At 42.5% G+C, this 18,864-nt stretch overlaps 2 protein-coding genes across 2 annotated transcripts in view; both read left to right on the top strand.

Annotated features, from left to right (window-relative positions):
• Positions 1 to 48: 48 nt before the first annotated feature.
• Positions 49 to 8,825, top strand: atp6v1ab (ATPase H+ transporting V1 subunit Ab). Its single transcript, XM_023417031.2, has 15 exons — positions 49 to 168; positions 2,652 to 2,755; positions 3,009 to 3,137; positions 3,629 to 3,843; positions 3,934 to 4,071; positions 4,172 to 4,323; positions 4,411 to 4,573; positions 4,652 to 4,760; positions 4,963 to 5,085; positions 5,996 to 6,110; positions 6,239 to 6,302; positions 6,389 to 6,592; positions 6,696 to 6,790; positions 7,007 to 7,178; positions 8,076 to 8,825. The coding sequence occupies exons 2-15, from the start codon at positions 2,674 to 2,676 to the stop codon at positions 8,166 to 8,168; spliced, it is 1,854 nt and encodes a 617-aa protein (XP_023272799.1). The 5' UTR covers positions 49 to 168; positions 2,652 to 2,673; the 3' UTR covers positions 8,169 to 8,825.
• A 503-nt stretch (positions 8,826 to 9,328) lies between these two features.
• The window catches only part of gramd1c (GRAM domain containing 1c), a 12,423-nt gene continuing 2,887 nt past the window's right edge, over positions 9,329 to 18,864 (top strand). The window contains exons 1-16 of the mRNA XM_023416982.2: positions 9,329 to 9,451; positions 10,147 to 10,258; positions 10,705 to 10,828; positions 11,497 to 11,597; positions 12,366 to 12,461; positions 12,565 to 12,645; positions 15,254 to 15,372; positions 15,490 to 15,646; positions 15,748 to 15,907; positions 16,037 to 16,180; positions 16,289 to 16,407; positions 16,520 to 16,662; positions 16,742 to 16,845; positions 17,242 to 17,412; positions 18,365 to 18,431; positions 18,638 to 18,757. Of these exons, the coding sequence (XP_023272750.1) occupies positions 10,160 to 10,258; positions 10,705 to 10,828; positions 11,497 to 11,597; positions 12,366 to 12,461; positions 12,565 to 12,645; positions 15,254 to 15,372; positions 15,490 to 15,646; positions 15,748 to 15,907; positions 16,037 to 16,180; positions 16,289 to 16,407; positions 16,520 to 16,662; positions 16,742 to 16,845; positions 17,242 to 17,412; positions 18,365 to 18,431; positions 18,638 to 18,757 (1,805 nt within the window). The 5' untranslated portion in view covers positions 9,329 to 9,451; positions 10,147 to 10,159. The remainder of the gene's footprint in view (positions 9,452 to 10,146; positions 10,259 to 10,704; positions 10,829 to 11,496; positions 11,598 to 12,365; positions 12,462 to 12,564; positions 12,646 to 15,253; positions 15,373 to 15,489; positions 15,647 to 15,747; positions 15,908 to 16,036; positions 16,181 to 16,288; positions 16,408 to 16,519; positions 16,663 to 16,741; positions 16,846 to 17,241; positions 17,413 to 18,364; positions 18,432 to 18,637; positions 18,758 to 18,864) is intronic.

Raw genomic sequence — 18,864 nt, 5'->3', positions numbered from 1 at the left:
GCCGTAGTCCCGGGGCGGATCCAAAATGGCGGCGGCTGCAGGGGCCCAGCAGTAAAACCGAGCGACGAGTGAATGAAGTCAGCTGATCTCAGTCTGCTGTCACGCATCACAGCACCCATCGTTTCTCTCTCGAGGCAAGACGGTAAACCACCACTTCACAACCATACGGCAAGTATTGTATTTTACTTCACCCGTGCTGAGCTATCTCGATATTATTAACTAACATTGGCTTTGTTATATCTTGATAATGAAATCATTTAGTTTTCCCGTTGCGCCAAAACGGTAGAGCCAGCAGTTTTCATCCAGGCCGAGAGACCAGTCTTGCTATCGTTTTCATAATACCGAATAACCTACGGTGCTAGCTAACATTTTTTCACTGTTAAAACGAACTGGGAATGAGTGGAGGTTACAGACGTGTTCATTTATGATTTATCGGCCGGATTTTAGACTCTCCTTGTTGTGTCAGTAAAGCTAACTAAGGAACAATTTCGAGGAAAGGTGTCAAACAGAATATCCTGCATTGGGATCAGTTTTTAAGCAATGACACAGAGCCCTGCTCACCATATACTAAATACAGACTACCAGGTCATACCTATGTCATTGAATCTCTATTATTGGAGCGTATTTATTGCATTAAAGACAATAAAGTTTAGCAGAGTTTCATACCTGCATAAAAGAAGTCTGCAATTAACGTCACTGTGTCAAGATGTTTTGCGTGGTCATCTCACCTACATGAAACATTTCTGAGCTCATTCTTGCACAGACATCAGGTATCTACATGCAGATGTCTCTTCTTAGTGTTAACCCCACTGTCCCTTTGCTCAGATATTCAATAATGAGCGTAAAGTGAGACAAATCCTGTCTTCAATTCTCTGTTGCAGTTAATACACGTACAGCCCTCTTGTCCCTGTCTGGTTACCAATCTATATTGCTCTTCTTTAACTTTGAATTTGACATTTATTGACACTAGAAGATCATTCCAACCTTTTTCTTTACTAACCATCACACGTTAGCAAAACAAAGGTAAGGTCAATGGTATAATAATGAAGGATAAAGTTATCTTTAGTAAGCCCCCTTGTCCATTTTCTGTGGAGGATAGTAGTCGAAGGGGGGTTGGTGAGTTTCTCCAGTGTTTCCACACAGTCACAGTTTGTACTTCCCAGTTTTGCACCATGCTAGTTTTCCACTTCCTTAAAGAGACTCACACAGTAAGGCCAGCCGGTCATGTGCCAGGATCATATGATCAGGTCTGTCTGTAAGTCCTTTGCAATAACTCTTTTATCTGGAAGTTATGGACCTATGCTGTAGCCAGGGTTATTACATGGGAATTTGACTTTAGCTGCATGTAAAGATACTTGTAACAAATCATGTCACAAAAGGCATTTTTAAAGGTTTATATTTAATGCTATTAGGATTGATAGGGTTTTTATTAATCAAGAGGGAAGAGAGCTGCCTGTGATCTTAAATGAATCATTAGAACAATAGGCCTTATCTTTCCATTGTATGCTGATCTTTGGAGGCTCTTTAAAAACATGAGGTACACAGTGATTCAAGCATACCTGTAAATACTCAAGGTGTGCTAGGTGTTGTTGTGTTGAAACACACACACAATTACGAATAGAAAGCAATCAAATTTAGTCAGTTTTTGGTCTTTTTAAAAAGAAAAAAAGAAAATGCAAAATGTACCAGGGACCAGATTTGAGCCTTTTTAAGTGTACTTCTTGTAATTACTGCATTGACCTGTTGGTGGAGCTGCTGTATTCCTGCACAGATGGGCTAAGCAGCCTCGCGTAAACAGGAAGATCTGTGCATCAGTGGGAAGGACAAGAAAAGGGCATAGAAACAGTGTATGTGCGATACCATTGTCAGATAGAGAATGAGAAATGAGGGAGGTAAAAACTGAGTAATATGAGTGTGCCGGCTCCATCTCCTGTGGCTGATGCATACAGTGTATTGCAGATGAAGCTGCTCTTACGTGTGTTAACAGCATCTGCAGTGTGCTCCCTGTGGGGATGGCTTCATGTCACGACTGATGACAACTTGTATTTGTGTTGCTCCTGCATGTTGCAGAATTGAGCTAGGATAAGAATATCATGTGATATATGGTAAAAATGAAAGGAAAAATAAGATTGGGGGGGTGGGGGGGGGTGTAAATGTCTGTATTTAAAAGTTGTATAGATGTGCTGTCTGTACATATGTGAAGGGGAAACATGCTGCACTGTGTGGGATTCCCCTCTAATGTTAGCTGACTGTAGTGCTGGACCTGTGTGCAGCCAGCAAAAAAGAAGGGGGGGTTTACCATGGTTACAGAAGGAGGGGTTTTTACAAATACATATTTAATATTAAATCGATTTTTATTTTTTTATTTTTTGTTTTTTCCTATTTCACATTCAGAAAGTTATATCACTCATCATATCATTCCTCCAAGTATAGATTTAATAGTTTTCCTAGCACCGTTTACAGCAGCAATCAAAGCACTTTTCATTGTGGCTACTCATAAAAGCCTAACTTATTAAAATGTAGACGCAGATGTCGTGTTGTTGAAAGTAGCAGGGGAGTGGGTGGCCTCATCTGCACTCCCCTGGTTAATTTTCTCCTTTCTCTGTTGCCTAATGTCTCCCTCAACTGATTCCTCTCTGCTCTCCACACAGTTAGACTAATAAACCCGTGAAGATGGACATGTCCAAGCTGCCTAAGATCAGGGACGAGGAGAGAGAGAGCCAGTTTGGATATGTTCATGGAGTCTCCGGACCAGGTTGGTCACCACAAACACACACATGGACTCTGTCACCTTTATCACTCTTCTTCCTCCACATTTCATTTATGATAAAAGTCCAAAATGTTTTTTTTAAGGAAGAAATGACATGAAACTTTGCATCCCTTCATGGTCAAAAATTATTCAATTTTTTAGTCATAGCTGTTTTTCCAAAAACAAAGCTCACATCTGTCTAACATATATTAATTTAAATACATTTGGTCTCATGATTATACCTTGTTTGTGTTTCTAGTGGTGACAGCTACGGCCATGGCGGGAGCAGCCATGTACGAGCTGGTCCGTGTCGGCCACAGCGAGCTGGTGGGAGAGATCATCAGGCTGGAGGGAGACATGGCCACCATCCAGGTCTACGAGGAGACATGTATCCTTACTGTCGAAACGATGTCCATCCATTTGTGTGGCCGTTAGTACGTGTGCTTCTGTTTTGAAGTAACAATGTGTTTGTGTAGTGTTAAAACTGTTTTCAACAATACTGAACTGAACTGTTTCAGAGGCTACAACAATAATTCATCTCATTGGGAGCAGACTAAATATTTGAAACGCCTCCCACTGTTATGCACTGCAAGTCCGCAGCACCTACATCCCCCTCCAAGCTGGCCTCAAAGTTGAATAAACAACTTCGTAAAACAGTTTAATCAAAACCAAGCATTGTATTATATTATAAACACAGTCTTTATCTTTGATAATCTGCCTGTCTGATCCTTTTTACTGTTGTATTAGACTGAATTAATTAGTAGCAGCTGAGCTGAGCGTACACTATTGTTTTTGTATTTATCTCATGCAGAAGTTTATATTAGAAACTGTTCTGGACTCTCATCCAAACTTACTGTATTTTCCTGAGCGTGAGCACAGCTGGTGTGTCTGTAGGAGACCCCGTGCTGCGGACGGGGAAGCCTCTCTCCGTCGAGCTGGGTCCAGGAATCATGGGGTCCATCTTTGATGGTATCCAGCGACCCCTGAAGGACATCAATGACATCACACAAAGTATCTACATCCCCAGAGGCGTTAACATCGGAGCCCTCAACCGAGACCTCAAGTGGGAGTTTTCGCCCAGCAAGAGCCTGCGGGTATGTGTCTGTGCAGACTTTTTCTTGACCTGTTAGAATCGTGAGGTGAATTAACTTGACAGTATGTCCATTCTCCTTTCCTGTTGTTAGGTTGGCAGTCACATCACAGGAGGAGACATCTACGGGATGGTGTATGAGAACTCCCTCATCAGGCACAAGATCATGCTGCCCCCCAAAAACAGAGGCACCGTGACCTACGTGGCTCCTCCTGGAAACTACGACGTCAACGTGAGTATGACTCACCTCCAGCAGCAGCTCTGCTTTCAAAGTGACTGTTAGATGTTGCCTTGTGTTAAAGGGCGTGTATGTGTGTGTGCGCCTGTGTCAGGATGTGGTGATGGAGCTGGAGTTTGAGGGGGTGAAGGAGAAGTTCACCATGGTGCAGGTGTGGCCCGTCAGACAAGTGCGGCCTGTCACAGAGAAGCTTCCCGCCAATCACCCGCTGCTGACTGGACAGAGAGTGCTGGACGCCCTTTTCCCGTGAGTCCCACATCCACCTTTTAATCTTTTTAATCTTTTCACTTGCGGCTTTTTATGACTCATTTTTCCCCTCTTCTCTTTTCGAAGATGTGTGCAGGGAGGAACAACAGCCATCCCAGGAGCCTTTGGTTGTGGTAAGACTGTCATCTCCCAGTCCCTGTCCAAGTACTCCAACAGCGATGTCATCATCTACGTAGGCTGCGGGGAGCGAGGTAACGAGATGTCAGAAGTACTGCGAGACTTCCCCGAGGTGGGTAGACATGCCGCTTGCCTTTTATACTGATGAAAGTGACTTTCCGGGTAACTGACATTGTTGTCTGGCCAACAGCTGACCATGGAGGTGGATGGGAAGACGGAGAGCATCATGAAGAGAACAGCGCTGGTGGCCAACACCTCCAACATGCCTGTAGCTGCCAGAGAAGCCTCCATCTACACAGGTAACCGTCAAGATGTGTCAAATACACTTTAAGCATATTCAGAACGTCATCTTCATCCAATCACGGAACAATGAAGTGCTAAAAGAATACATTAAAAAAAATAATCAATAGCGTGAGTTAACGGATGACTCATTCACTCTCATTCTGTGATTGCTTCTTAGCTCACATGAGCAGTGTGTACTCACTGAGTTTGTTTTGGCAGGAATCACACTGTCTGAGTACTTCAGAGACATGGGATACAATGTGAGCATGATGGCCGACTCTACCTCCCGTTGGGCCGAGGCCCTCAGGGAGATTTCTGGCCGTCTGGCAGAGATGCCTGCTGGTAAGTTCGGGGTCTCCCGGAGATAGCAAAGTGTAATAAAGGTTAATGGCATATTGGTGCTTCTGAGCTGAATTTCTAGCACTGGGTGATGAAAGATAGTTAAAGGTTGGGCATCAGACTCAAACTTCACACTGGATTACAGGAAATTAGTTTTGTATAAATACTTCTAGTGATCATTTTCTGCGGCAGTGACTCGCAAAACAAACCGAAACACTCTCCCTTCGACTTCTCATATCAATGTCAGGAAAAACAACGCATTTAGTGGATTACAGGAAGATCCTGTTAACTGAAGACAATGCTTACAACTTAAACCTTTTAGCTGAACCCTCAAATGGCACGAAGTTGTATAATCTGCTCTTCCAAGTATAGCTGAAAGGATTAGACCAATACTTGATTAGTTGATTGATTAATCAAAAGTTAATCTGCAACAATTAATTGTTTAGGTAATTTTTTTTTAATGCCTAAAATGAATTCCAGCTATATGCAGGTTTTCTTAGTGTATTTTTTTGACTACAGATTAATCTTCAGTGAAAATATTTTATTACTCACCCCTCCTTCCAGCTGGGCGATAAATGCACTGCATTGAACCTCGTATTGAAAGGCACAATGCTCCGTGTCTGAGGTTAACACGGCAATTTCATTTAATAGTCAGGATCATCGCACAAGTGTAAATCCTATCGTGAGCATTTGAATTTGCGGTGATATATGAAGCCCATCCATCAGCTGACTGAATCAGCTGACTCAATTTTTAATGCTTGAATTTCCCCCATCAAGTGGAGCTAGTTTTTGTTAGAGAAAAACCAGTACGGCGGTGCAGTGTTCAATTGTCTTACATCTAGAAAGCAGAAGGGCTGTGAACTGTGTATACAGATGTGGTATATATATATATATTTTTTGTACCTGCCCACAGACAGTGGTTATCCTGCTTACTTGGGCGCTCGTCTCGCCTCCTTCTACGAGCGAGCTGGCAGGGTGAAGTGCCTGGGCAACCCTGAGAGAGAGGGCAGCGTCAGCATTGTTGGAGCGTGAGTACAGCTTCACGTCACTAGAGGGAGACATTACTCTGCACATGTGTTGTGGACTGTAACTGTCGGGCCTACAATGTGAAATAAATGAATAATGTTTTGATATTTTTTGGGGTTTATTTTTTCAGTGTGTCACCTCCTGGTGGTGACTTCTCTGACCCCGTTACTTCAGCCACACTTGGTATTGTACAGGTAAATGATCAAACTCTGCCACTCTAATGAAGTAGATCCGTTTTGTTGGTTGTTGGTAGTTATGACCCCGTGTTTTCTTCTCTCAGGTGTTCTGGGGTCTGGATAAGAAGCTGGCTCAGAGGAAGCACTTCCCTTCTGTGAACTGGCTGATCAGCTACAGCAAATACACCCGTGCGCTGGATGAGTATTACGACAAGCACTTCCCTGAATTTGTGCCGCTGCGTACCAAGGCCAAGGAGATCTTGCAGGAGGAGGAGGACCTGGCTGAGATCGTGCAGCTTGTTGGAAAGGTAATTCAGCTTAAAGTCGGTGGCAGTGTTGTCATCACTGTTTTGCATCAATGATTGGATAATGTTGTAAAGCAGCTGGTGACTTGATTATCACTCTTAACAGGCATCACTGGCAGAATCAGATAAAATCACCCTGGAAGTGGCCAAACTGATCAAGGACGACTTCCTGCAGCAGAACGGTTACACTCCTTACGACAGGTAACATTGTACCCACTGTAACACAAACTCACTTACTGTTCATCCCACTCTCAAATTGATGTTGAAATAAAAGTGAAACACGACTATTGAGTATTTTTGTCACTATAAATCTGATTAGTCCTAAATAGACATAATGGATTAAAACATTTGACAGAACTGCTGATTTAATCTCGTGATTACTGATAACGATAACTGACTTCTTGCATATCTCTTCAGGTTCTGTCCCTTCTATAAGACAGTGGGGATTCTCTCCAACATGATTTCTTTCTACGATATGGCCCGGCACGCGGTGGAGACCACGGCTCAGAGCGACAACAAGATCACCTGGGCCATGATCAGGGAGCACATGGGAGAAATCCTCTATAGGATCAGCTCAATGAAATTCAAGGTATGTCCTCTGCACTATGTGTTAATTTAGCGGCGCTCAGGTTGATGTTAAGTTGTTAAAACAGAATTCATAGAATAGGAAAAAATGGAAATCTGTTAACATGTATATTTAAGTTTTTCCACATACCCTAATATGTCTGTTTGGTTTTTTTTCTCTTATGTTTAATATACAATCGTTGTGAAGTCCTAAGACTTGGAGGAAAAAGAAAATTCTTTATTTTATTTGAAGCATTCATCACTGCAGGAGTCACAGAGTAAAAATTGATTAATTATTAGCTAAACTGGACATTTTTATTGACTTTTGCCTTATCTTCATATTATAATCTTGTTTTATAATTTACATTAAGTCTGTTTATACATTAGAGAACGAGTCACTGTATGGACTGTATCTGAGGGAGCGACTTAAGGGTTGAAACAATCATAGTAAAGAGGTGGGAAGTTAATTTTACCGTGCAATGCTTTAATTATTTATGGAAATAACCCCCACCCATCAGATTTTCTTTTTTCCATTTTTACTTTATTTAAATAGGTAAAAATCTCTCTAGGGGGCTACATAGAAACATTATTACAAGAATAAGTACAAATACCATAAACAGACTTGGATGACTCATGTCACATGCTACAAAGGAGCATAAGATACAAAATAAGCATGAGTTTCCACAGCAGAAAAATAAAGTTAAATTCAAACAAACCAAAACTAATCAGCTCTCACTATTTCAAATGATTCTGCACATCATTCCAGGGGGAAAGAACAGTGTAATTTTTGTCCAACTCCTTCCTAAAGTGAAGAACTGATATCTGTGGAACACAGTGAGAAACAGGCCGTAGTTTAAGCACCATAGATCAGGCACATAGTCTGCTGTTCCCATTCTAAGCATGTATCTCTGTGTCTGCACAGGACCCAGTGAAGGACGGCGAGGCTAAGATCAAGGCCGAGTACGCTCAGCTGGTGGAGGACATGCAGAACGCCTTCCGTACGCTGGAGGAATAGAGCTCCCACCTCTCACAACCTTTCCAGTTTTCATCTCGGACCCCTCCACCGCAGAATCACATTCCACCTGCTCGTATTCTCAAAACCCGTGTGCTCCCCCCTGTGCTCCCTTTGTGGGTGATTGTGTGAGTGTGTGTGTGTGTGTGTGTGTGTGTGTGTGTGCAATTTCATGTGGAGGGAAAAGAGAAAGATGTACTGTATTCATAATTATTTGTTGCCTCATATCGGCTTACTCTGGATCCTCTGCATGGTCATTGATTGTGTGTGTGTGTGTGTATGTGTGGATTTAATGCGTGTATGAAAGGGGGATCTCTTCACCCCGTTTCTTCCTTTCTCTGTTTACATGATTTCTGTGTGTGTAGCTGTGTTGCTCTTCCTGAAGAGGATTGTTCGGTTGATGTATTGTAATTCATAGACCCATCTGTACAGAAGAGTATTGAATATAAATTTAATAAGATCAGTCTATTTATTGCCAGCATTTTGACGTAAAGGCTTTGTTGTTCTCTCTTTTTTTTTTGTTTTTATGGTTGTGTTTCATGCTGTGCTGTGTTGTGTAATTTGCCGTGTGAATGTGTAAGAGTCAGACTCTGGCCTTCTGCTGTCCAATACTTTCATCATGTTACTCCAAAAGAATTAAAACATGGGGAAAAAGAATAATGTGTGTGTGTGTCTGTGTTTGCCTGTTTGACCTCATAGTTTCTAACGATGCTGTCGAACTGGTCTCTCCGCATAACACACATACTGTAGAGTCTCCTGCACCCTGCCTCTATGCTTCTTTACACAAATAGATTGAACTACTTTAATTAGTTGTTTTTTTTGTTTGTTTTAGATCCGAGTTTATTTTAGTGTTTGCAATTCATGACTTAATGTGCCTTTTAAATACATTTTGCAATTGTTAATAAAAACGGATTCCCTGAAAAGAAAACGCATCACACACAGGTGAGTTTGCTCACCTGTGAATGCTTGGAATGAAAAGTACGTGCCTATAATTAGAGTCAAGCTTCCTGTGCGTTTCGTGAATTAATGAAGGGAGAGGTCATTTTGTCCTTAACTTGATTCACGAAAACCAATGAGCGTCAACAATGAGGTGACAACTCCCCTGAGGTATGTTCCACGGATGGGATGCAGCTGCAGCACACTTCACTCATCAACTGAGCTCCAGAGCTGCGTGGGACAAACAACCGCTACTTGTTTGCTTAATTTAAAATATATATATATTTAAAAAAAAATTGAAATCTCGGTGGCACACTGAGAACAGAAATCCCGGGTCCGCTCCGTGCCAGGTAAGTGACTGAGAGCAGCAGCTTTGAGTCAGACAAACCCGCATGTTGACACATGCTGGAGCCACAGCACACCGTGTGCGAGTATGGCGCTGTGCGTGAGAGGTATTTAAGGTTCACGAGTGACAGCTTTTACACATGTGATAGTGATCTTTTATCATCTTGGTTTTGCTTTGACAAGATTGAACATTTATATTTATATCAGTCATTTTAATCTTAACAGCGGACCGACCGAGAGATAAGACGTCACTGTTGTTTTAAGCAAAGCTAAGACAATTTCTTACAAAGAGTTTTCACTCCGTGGCGCAAACATGTTGTTTTTTTTTGCGATGCTTTTCTGTTTCACGACTTATCGCGGGTGTCTGTACTGGTAGCCATGAGTGCATGAAGGTTTTTGTTCCCTGGCATGACTGAGCTCCTTCAGTAATCCTCCCAGTCAAACCAGTTCTGGTGCAGCGATAATAACTTTCCCCCCCTGTGGAGCTGCTGGATTTCCCTGTTAGATGACATTCACCGCCGAGGTTCAGATCATGGTCTTAAAGTTCAACTCAACAGACCCAGCTTCTGCATGTGAAGCCACTGGGACCTGTTTATCTGCAGAAGTTGAAAATTAATTGAAGTTGAAATTATGCCTTTTTCCTTAATGTAATAAAAAAAATTATTATTATTATTATTATTTTTTTTTTTAATTTGAGCAGAGCAGCAGAGTAGATGGACCAGGTATCCAACCAGTCAGGCGTGGGCAGTGGTGACGTTACAGATGAGACAACATCCCTGGCTGATGAGAGGTTGAGCTCTGATGAAGGAGAGGTAAAGCACCGCACTGACCCAGTTCACATGAAGCCACTGCCGCTTCATGAAATCAAGCATTTTGCTTGTATATCACATTTTATATTGGATCTTAAATACAATTCACTCAAACCCTGCAGTCCCAGTGGAGCTAATAATGAACTACAAAATGGAAAAACCTTTGACTGCCCTCTTGTGGCTCAGCTTTATTTCACCGTGTTTAACCTCCTTCAAGTGGGATTGCGGTTTCCTCTCTGATGCAAAGCCCACAAGGCTACTAATGCCATTTATCATGTGCACAGACAAACGTGCTTTTTATTCTCTCTGCCCCGACATTACACACATTTATCATTTTTGTGTGTGTTCCCTGCGCAAAGACAGAACAAATACTCCTGAGGCATTTGAACTTGACAAATGCTGCATTCATGTACCTGTGTCGGTAATGTTCACCTCTCCTCCACCACCAGAGCTCTGATCCTCAAGGACAGTGTCTGGCTGCGCCTCAGACTCCTCTGGTCACCTACAAACAGAGGTGGGACGAGTTTAAGAAGCTGTTCAAAGAGCTGCCGGAGTCGGAGAGACTCATAGTGGGTGAGTTGTGAAGGCCAGGTATTAATTTGATCAGTTCAGATGCTGTTATTCTAATATGCCATAAAAATACAATCTGTAATACTCTGATGTTCCCAATGTGTATCTTATTTATATATTTAAAGAACATTTTGCTACGCTTTGTGACAAAATCCCATATATTCCCCGTACCTACATCCGTCAGTGTTTCATCGGAGATAAAAGTAAAATATTCAAGTCGAAGCTCCGTGTTTTTTATGGGTTCACTGTTGCATTAAATGGAAAATGGGCGATGTGATCTTGTTACACAAAACACCCTGTGACGCAGCTGCTGTCTCTGGAAAACGAAAAGGTTTTGGCACGAACTTGAAAAGCGTGAAGAGTAATAATCTTTTTAGTGAAGCAATAACCAGCTGCTCAACACCAGTTGCAATAATGTTGCAATAATGAAACAGTGGAAATCGATATCATCTTAATGGGAAGTTAATACTCCTACTACTGATACTACTTGCACTTGAGTATTTAATTTTACATATGATGCATTGCTGAGTGCACAGAATCCGCTTGTTGAGTAATTGTAGTCTTTATTCTGCAGTATCTATTAGGGTGACCTGTTTAATAAATCTAGTATGTCACAGAACACCACAGGCGCTCTCATTTGTATGGATGCTGCCCTGTACATTTTTCCTCAGACTACCCATGTGCCCTCCAGCGGGACATCCTCCTTCAGGGACGCCTCTACCTCTCAGAGAACTGGCTCTGTTTCTACAGCAATGTGTTTCGGGGGACGAAGGTAATAAGACAGTGGGAGGAGGAGGAGGAAGTGTACAGTTAAGGAGCACACTGTCTACTCATCAATGTAACATGTGGAAATGACAACAAAATACAGAAATATCGAACTTAAGCTGATCATGCATTCCTCCTCCTTAATATATATATGAATTTCAATAAGATTAAAATGATTGAAAAAGCGTTTTGACAGGTTTTTACTTTCCACTTCCATATATATATTTATATATATATATATCTTATTTAAAGGAAAAATCCACCTTAAAACAGTATTACCTTGTATAAATCTTGAGTTTTTGAGCTCCCTTTTTGAAACTGTAATCTCTTTGCCACAAATATCCGGCCAAGAATTAGAGAGGGTGGCGCTGATGAAATGTCTTTTCCAAAAGAAACGGTGAGACCCTTTTTTTTTTTTTTTTTCCAGTTCGCAACCATGTGCAACAGATTACAGGACATTACACACAGACAGACTGCCGAGATACAAAAGGAAAAATAACACGGAGGATTCACTAATTGCTACACTTGTGGCAGCCTCAGTCAGCCATGTGCCAACAACACAGGCTGGTTAACTCATTGCTGTGAGCACTGCGGTCCACACCTCCTCTTGGGAGTCATTACAAGATCACCAAAATAACTCATTAGCGTGGGAGGATTTATCTGACAGTGTAATGGTATCTAAAGGTGGATTTTTTTTTCATTTTATGGCAGTCTTTGATTAGCATGTGTGCACTAACTGCTGTAACCTTTACCTCTTTTATTTATATATTTATAGATCACACTGAGGCTGAGAGACACCGTGTCTATGACCAGAGTGAAAACAGCTCGACTGATTCCCAATGCCATCCAGATCTGCATGAGCACAGAGAAGGTATATTGTGATAGAAAAAGAGCAGTCCATCAGATCTTATCTCCCGTTTTAATCGACACATCGTTGAATTGCTATTTATCTCCCTTTTTGTGTTCACCCTCAGTTCTTCTTCACCTCCTTCTCTGCGAGGGAGAAAAGCTACCGAAGTGTTTTCCACATGTGGCAAAACACACTGTTGAACCAGGTAAAAGCCCTGCTCCACTTCACTCATCAGTACAATGTCCATAGGTTCAATAATAATCCCTTCTTCATACCTTATTCACATGTGTAAAGAACAACGCTCTCTCCACAAGACCAGCTGTCCTTTCATACCACACATCTGACAGCAGTAATCTAGTGATTTTTATGAAGCAGACTTTGAGTTATCCAGCACCTTAACTGAACTGTGACTAAATGCCTCCCAGAGCAACAGCAGGTCTGCGACTTTACCCCGTTTTGCAGCACTTATCTGATCGGTCCAGAGTACAAAACTCGCTGCCCTGACCGCAGACTGTCTTCCTTTTTGAGGTTATCAGTGCCGCTCTGCACAGAGAGGCATGATTTACTCATGGCTCCAACAGACACATGTTTTTTTATTTATTGTTCAATATACTGATGTACTGTGTTTGGAATAATTTACCTAGGTGTGTCAGGGATTCAGTTCAAAATAAACCAAGAGAGCTCAGCTTAGCCACCTTTTACCCAAATCTCTGTGCTGCAAGAGTAAATAGATAAGGAAGAATAAACCACGGTAAGAGTACTTTGAAAACGGAAGTGTGTTTAACACAAGTCCAAATGTCCTAAAATATTATTCACACGTGAGATGCAGTACGCCAGCTGCAGCTTAAGTTGAACCACTTGCAAGGTTTGAAATGTCTTAAGTGCAACTCCTCATAGGGAGGTGACATGTCAGATTGGATGTAAAAAGCACTGAAAGATGTTGAAAAATGAGAACTGAAATCAGGCCGAACCGAAGAGCAAGAGATGAAAACAGCGAAAGTCTCAGCCGAGGAGTCAGAACTGAAAGCAGCTGTCATTTAGAGTGTGAGATATGAAATGGGAGTTAAGCTGTGCCAGAGGTAGTTTGAAGTCTGTGCGCTGCTTATAGCTGATGTGTAAGTCGTAAAACGCTGAGTGTAGTCGAAATAACATTTTGGAAGAATAAGAACCGAAAGCCAGGTGAACTTTAATAGAGTAAAAGCACTTGAGATGTACAATGAACTGTAGATGATGAAAGCAACTGAAATTTCAGGTGAAGTAGTTGGGAGTGTGTTAACCTCTGTGACATAGAATACATTGCATTTCATGAGGCTGCTTCACAATAAAAGCCCCTCTGTGTTTTGCCATAGAATTATAGAATATAAACGTATTGCATGAATCCTAAATACCATACCAAACACAGTATAAAAAATGGGATTTGATGTTGATGTTGAAAACCTTGAAGTTAACTTTTTAATAAAGTTAAAGTGTCAGCTGATGCGTAGAGGCTTAAGAGTAAGACTTGAAAGCAGTGCAACTCTTTGCATTGTAGGAGTAAATGGATAGGATATAAATAAACAGAAAATATTAACTTTATATAGAAGCAGTATTTACACATCGTAATAACCTGTTTTAAGAGGACACGCCGAACAGCAGTGCCTTTTATTTTCTGTCGATACTGATGATGACGAGAAACGACTGGCCTTCATCGCTTCTTTTAATTTGATCTCTACAGCTGCCTACAGTAGACACCTCGTATAGACAGGCACTATGGCAGCCTTCCCACAGGGCTGAGGGTCTGCCGGGATCCGGAGCACAAACACTTGTATAAAAACATCTCCGTGTAAAGTTCATTGACCCCTCCAGGTGTGGCTTTAAGGGCTGATTTGCATTGACGGCCCTGCCCTCCAAACGCACGGAGCGCACTTGACGCTCGGCTTGTGTCGGTAGCAGCTACTGAATCTGTCAGCTGAAGCAGAACAAAACGCAGGAGCTCCTCCGGGCGTCTGGGCCGCCGGTGAACCGGACTTTCGACATTTTTTTTTTTTTTTTTTATTATTATTTTGGTGTAAATCTGTGCGGCGCGTCTCTACGCCCCCGAACTCGCTAAAATCCAGGACTTCCTGAATGTGAGGGAGCGCGGTGCGTCCAGGTTACAGATCAACTGTGTGACAGCCACTTAGAGCTCGCAGCTGTGGGGAAATGTCCAAGTAAGTGAAGCCTGTGTAAATGGACCTTACACTTTTTTTCTCGGCTTTAAGATGTGCTCTGACACCATTCGCGGTTCCATGTGGTGATAAAAACGTCTTAATTATCCGCCTGAATGAACACGCCTATAATAATGCTGACCGTTTTTATCACGAATTGGAGCAGCTTTGCTTGTTTTTGTGATCTTGTTTTATGTCCAAACTGACGGTACTGGATATTTCCTCTGAACACCTGTGTCCGTAGCTCTATTTATTTCATTGTAAGCTATATATTCTTTTCAGAGATTGATTATTTTTGGTGATGTTTCTAATACTGAGCTGCTCTTGGCTGGTGAGGGTTAACAGAAAAATGTAAGATAGTATCTGAGCGGTTCAGAGAGACAATAAGGTTTGTAGGTTGGATGTCAGGCAGGGAGGTAAGACTGATTATGCTGTGTGGAGGTGTCCAGGTTACATGAAGCCACAACACTTTTTTTGTTTTGTGTTGACATTACAGTCTGTGTATCTGCCAAAGCAGAGTTCTCGTTGGGAAAGAGGAAGAGATCTCTACACAGGCTGATTTCCAAACAAGTTATTCCATTTCCAAACCCTGTTGTGACCTCTCCTCACCCCCCCCCCCACTTTCAGACTCTGACCTGCTCTGAGTTTTGGCAGATGGTTAAACAGCATTATGGGCATGACCTGGGCCTGAACCATGAAGACATGGAGAGCTTACAGATATCAACAGAATCAAGCATGCAAACCAGGTGAGCACACTCGCACCCACCTGCTCTCCCATAGTCCCATAGCATTATTCTCCCACAGAATAATGCGTGGGGGGGGGGGGTATATAATTTAACGGCACCCTGTTTGTTCGCCTGCAGCCCGGCTGTGAGGCCTGGTGGTGATGATGGTTTAGGGAAGCTGGAGCGGACCCCCTCCCTTCGCCTGCCTGTGGTGGAGCATGGGCCTTTAGAGTCCTCCTCGCCTGTAGTGGAAGACCTGCCCTCCCCTCTCGGCTCACAGAGCTCGGCCAATGCGGTATTTAAAATAATAATTTTATTTTTCCACCATGTGTTTTGTGTATATCTAAATGTTTTTTCCCCTGCTCATTTTTTTTTCTTCTTCATATCTTCCTCTAGGGTAATTCTCGCAACACCCCGTCAATGCAGCGCAGTCCTGTCCCGTCGCTGGACCGCGCCGCTCCGGAACGGGTTTCCAAGCGCTCCTCGCTTTTTCTTGACCTCAACGCCAATGAGAACGGTGTTTCCGAGCAGAGCGGTTCAGACAGCATGGAAGAAGGTTGGAATAAAAACAAACAAACAAACAAACAAAAAACAAAACAACCCAGGCACTGGAGGATGGTTGAGCGCATGTATTTTTTTGTATTTTAAGACTCTCCCCTTCCTCTGTCCTTTTTGGGTTTATCAGTGGAGGAGCAAATGGGACAGTCCCAGATGCAGGGTCGACTCTATTTAAACAGAGTCTTCCACCTCAGCGCCGGCAAAATGTTCGAGCTGCTCTTCAGCGAATCCAGCTTCATCCGCAGGTTTATGAACGTCAGGAAGATAACCAGTAAGACCCATTCTTTTATTCTCCTGTTCCCAAAACCAATTTCCCCGCCAGTTCCAGATAATCAAACTTGTCATTTGTGGCCCTTTGTTTTTTTTTTTTTTTTTTTAGATGCCAGCTTTAATGCCTGGCAAAAGGATGCCTCTGGAAACAGGAAGCGGAGTCTGAACTACACAATAACCATCAGCAACCCTCTGATTGGCAAGTTCTCCACCGCTACAGAGAACCAGGTGTGTTTACATCAGCGGGAGTGGGGTGTGCGCGCTTGAATGGATGAATAAACATGTTCTTGTGTGAATTATGGCTCGTCGTTTATTTTCTTCTCCACTTACCTTTTTTCAGACGCTGTACAAAGAGTCCAGGGAGGGTCAGTATTACCACGTGGAGTCTGAGGTGTACACTCATGACGTTCCCTATCATGATTACTTCTACACTCAAAACCGATACTACATCATAAGTAGCTCGAAGCGGAAGTGTCGACTAAGGTAAGGTATTAGTCAGTTTATCTGTTGACTTTTATATTTTCTAAATCCCTGACATTTAAAGCTTCTGTTGTGCTGTTAGGGTCTACACTGATGTGAAGTACAAGAAGCAGCCATGGGGACTGGTCAAGTCCTTTATCACTAAAAACTCCTGGAGCGGCATACAGGATTATTTCAGACAGCTGGGTGAGTAGAAAGCCCTGTTCGCATGCCGTGGAGAGCACTTCCCTGTCTACTTTCCTTAGCCCATGGTTCATTTTATCTCTGATCTGATATGAACTGTTTCCTCCAGCACACGTCAGGCTCTGCTGCAGTGAATCATCTTACAGCTGGGTTTGCTTTAAAATGGCCGTTGTTGCCTGCTTCAGACTGAAATCAATTTTAAGTGCATGGTGTACTGAGCCTTTATCAATTAAATACATTTTTGAAGGGGTTGACCCACCCGTTGAGCAAATGGCGTTTTAGGAACGTTGATTCCTTTTTTAGATCTTGAAACCACGTGATGTTTTTATTGTGTAAACGCCTGATTCTGTCCCGTTTTGGCGTTTTATCTTTTTGTGGCCGTGTGATGATGCGAAACAGAAACAGAACTGCTGGAGGAGGAAGCAGAGATGAACCAAGGAGGAGGTGATTCTGGGAAGATGGGTGGACTTCGGAGGAGGAGGCGGACTTACAGCCGGACTCTGCCAGAGCACATGAAACCCAACAAGCAGTATGGGCAAGACCCAGAACAACACAGGGATGGCACTATGGGTACATCACATCTTTAATTACCACTTTGAATGAACATTTCAACAATTTGGGAAATATGCTTATTTGCTTTCTTGACAAGACTTGGATGAGAAGATTAATGCCAGTCTCACGTCTCTCCATTAAATATGAAGCTACAGCCAGGAGATGGTTAGGATAGCTCAGCGTAGCTTAGCATAAAGGCTGGAAGCAGGGGGAAACAGTTAGGGTTAAGATATAACATGTTAGTGAGCTTCCTCCTGTTTCCAGTCTTTATGCTAAGCTACGCTAATTCACATCGGGCTACATCTTCAAGAGGTATCACTCCTCTTATGTAACTCGACAAAAACGCCTATATTTTCTAACTAAAATGTTTAACTATACCTTTTTTTAGGGCTGCTTAGCTGAGATTTGAACACTTTCAGTTGCGATGTCTCTAGTGCAAATGGTATTTAGTGAAGCCAAAATAATTTTTTCTGCAAATTTCAGTTTTGCAAATATGTGACTGCAGTAAACTATGAACACTCAAGACCTTCAGCACAATCAAAATGTCTGAAAATGTTCGAAAGGAGACTGTGGTGTAGGAAACGTTCACTTGTTCTGCACATGTAACAGCTGCTGCTACGACAGGAAGGAATGCTCAAAGGCTTGAAAGCAAAGGTGTACAGTGGAGACTACATGTCAGACAGCAGCTACTTCTGTAACGGCTGAAGATCAGAGGCATCGATCGCAGGAGATATACGTCGCCGTCTTAACCAGTTAGACTCTCTGACACACCCAGAAAACGGCAACATTTATATCTCAAGCTTGTTGCAAAATCTTGAATACCACTGGGAGGAAATGGCTTGTAACCAGAAAAAATGTTGCAAACTAGTGCAAAACTTTCTCATATTAACTGCAACTCCGGGTTTGTTTTCAAATAGCCAGCATTGAAGGAAAAATGTGTCATTTATTGATCTGTCCTAATGTATTTCAGGCCCCATGGAGATGAAAGGCCCGCACAGATGGAACACCACCACGATAGTAGCTGGGATGAGTCTGATGTAAGTTAAAAATCTGAAAACATAAACAATATGGTTTGTATTGTATATGATAAACGGAAATTGTGCTTGTATTTTCAAACAACTGAGAACTGTCGACTGCTGCGATACAAAATCTAATATGGATGTTGTCCAAAATGACAAACTGCCTTTGGTGGATAAAAGTCATTATGTCTAAAGGTTGTGTGGTAATTTTCTGTATCTTGCAGTTTGCTGATTCTGACCATGCTGAATCTGGGCCTGTTTTTCAAGTTGTGGGCCATGGAGGATGTAGCCCACCGCATGTACCTGAGCACGAAGCATCGGCTGAGGGAGAGGAGCGAGGCCAGGTCAGACAACCGTCTTCTACTGCCACTTTTGATCGACAGTAATTATACTAGTAGTTGCTGTGATTGCTCAGAAAGCAGAAGTCCTGGTGTGGGTGGAGGGGGGGGGG

This window comes from Seriola lalandi, unplaced genomic scaffold, assembly GCF_002814215.2.
Source record: "Seriola lalandi dorsalis isolate HSWRI2012SDOR001 ecotype SW California unplaced genomic scaffold, Sedor1 jcf7180002054570, whole genome shotgun sequence".
Classification (NCBI taxonomy): Eukaryota; Metazoa; Chordata; class Actinopteri; order Carangiformes; family Carangidae; genus Seriola; species Seriola lalandi.
This window is presented reverse-complemented; position numbering and strand designations above follow the sequence as displayed.

Bases quoted from the DNA above. Each gene is read 5' to 3' on its own strand.
- atp6v1ab (XM_023417031.2), top strand. From the start codon at position 2,674: ATGGACATGTCCAAGCTGCCTAAGATCAGGGACGAGGAGAGAGAGAGC. The intron at 6,303-6,388 runs GTAAATGATCAA...TTCTTCTCTCAG, and splicing joins CCACACTTGGTATTGTACAG to GTGTTCTGGGGTCTGGATAA. The intron at 6,791-7,006 runs GTAACATTGTAC...ATATCTCTTCAG, and splicing joins GGTTACACTCCTTACGACAG to GTTCTGTCCCTTCTATAAGA.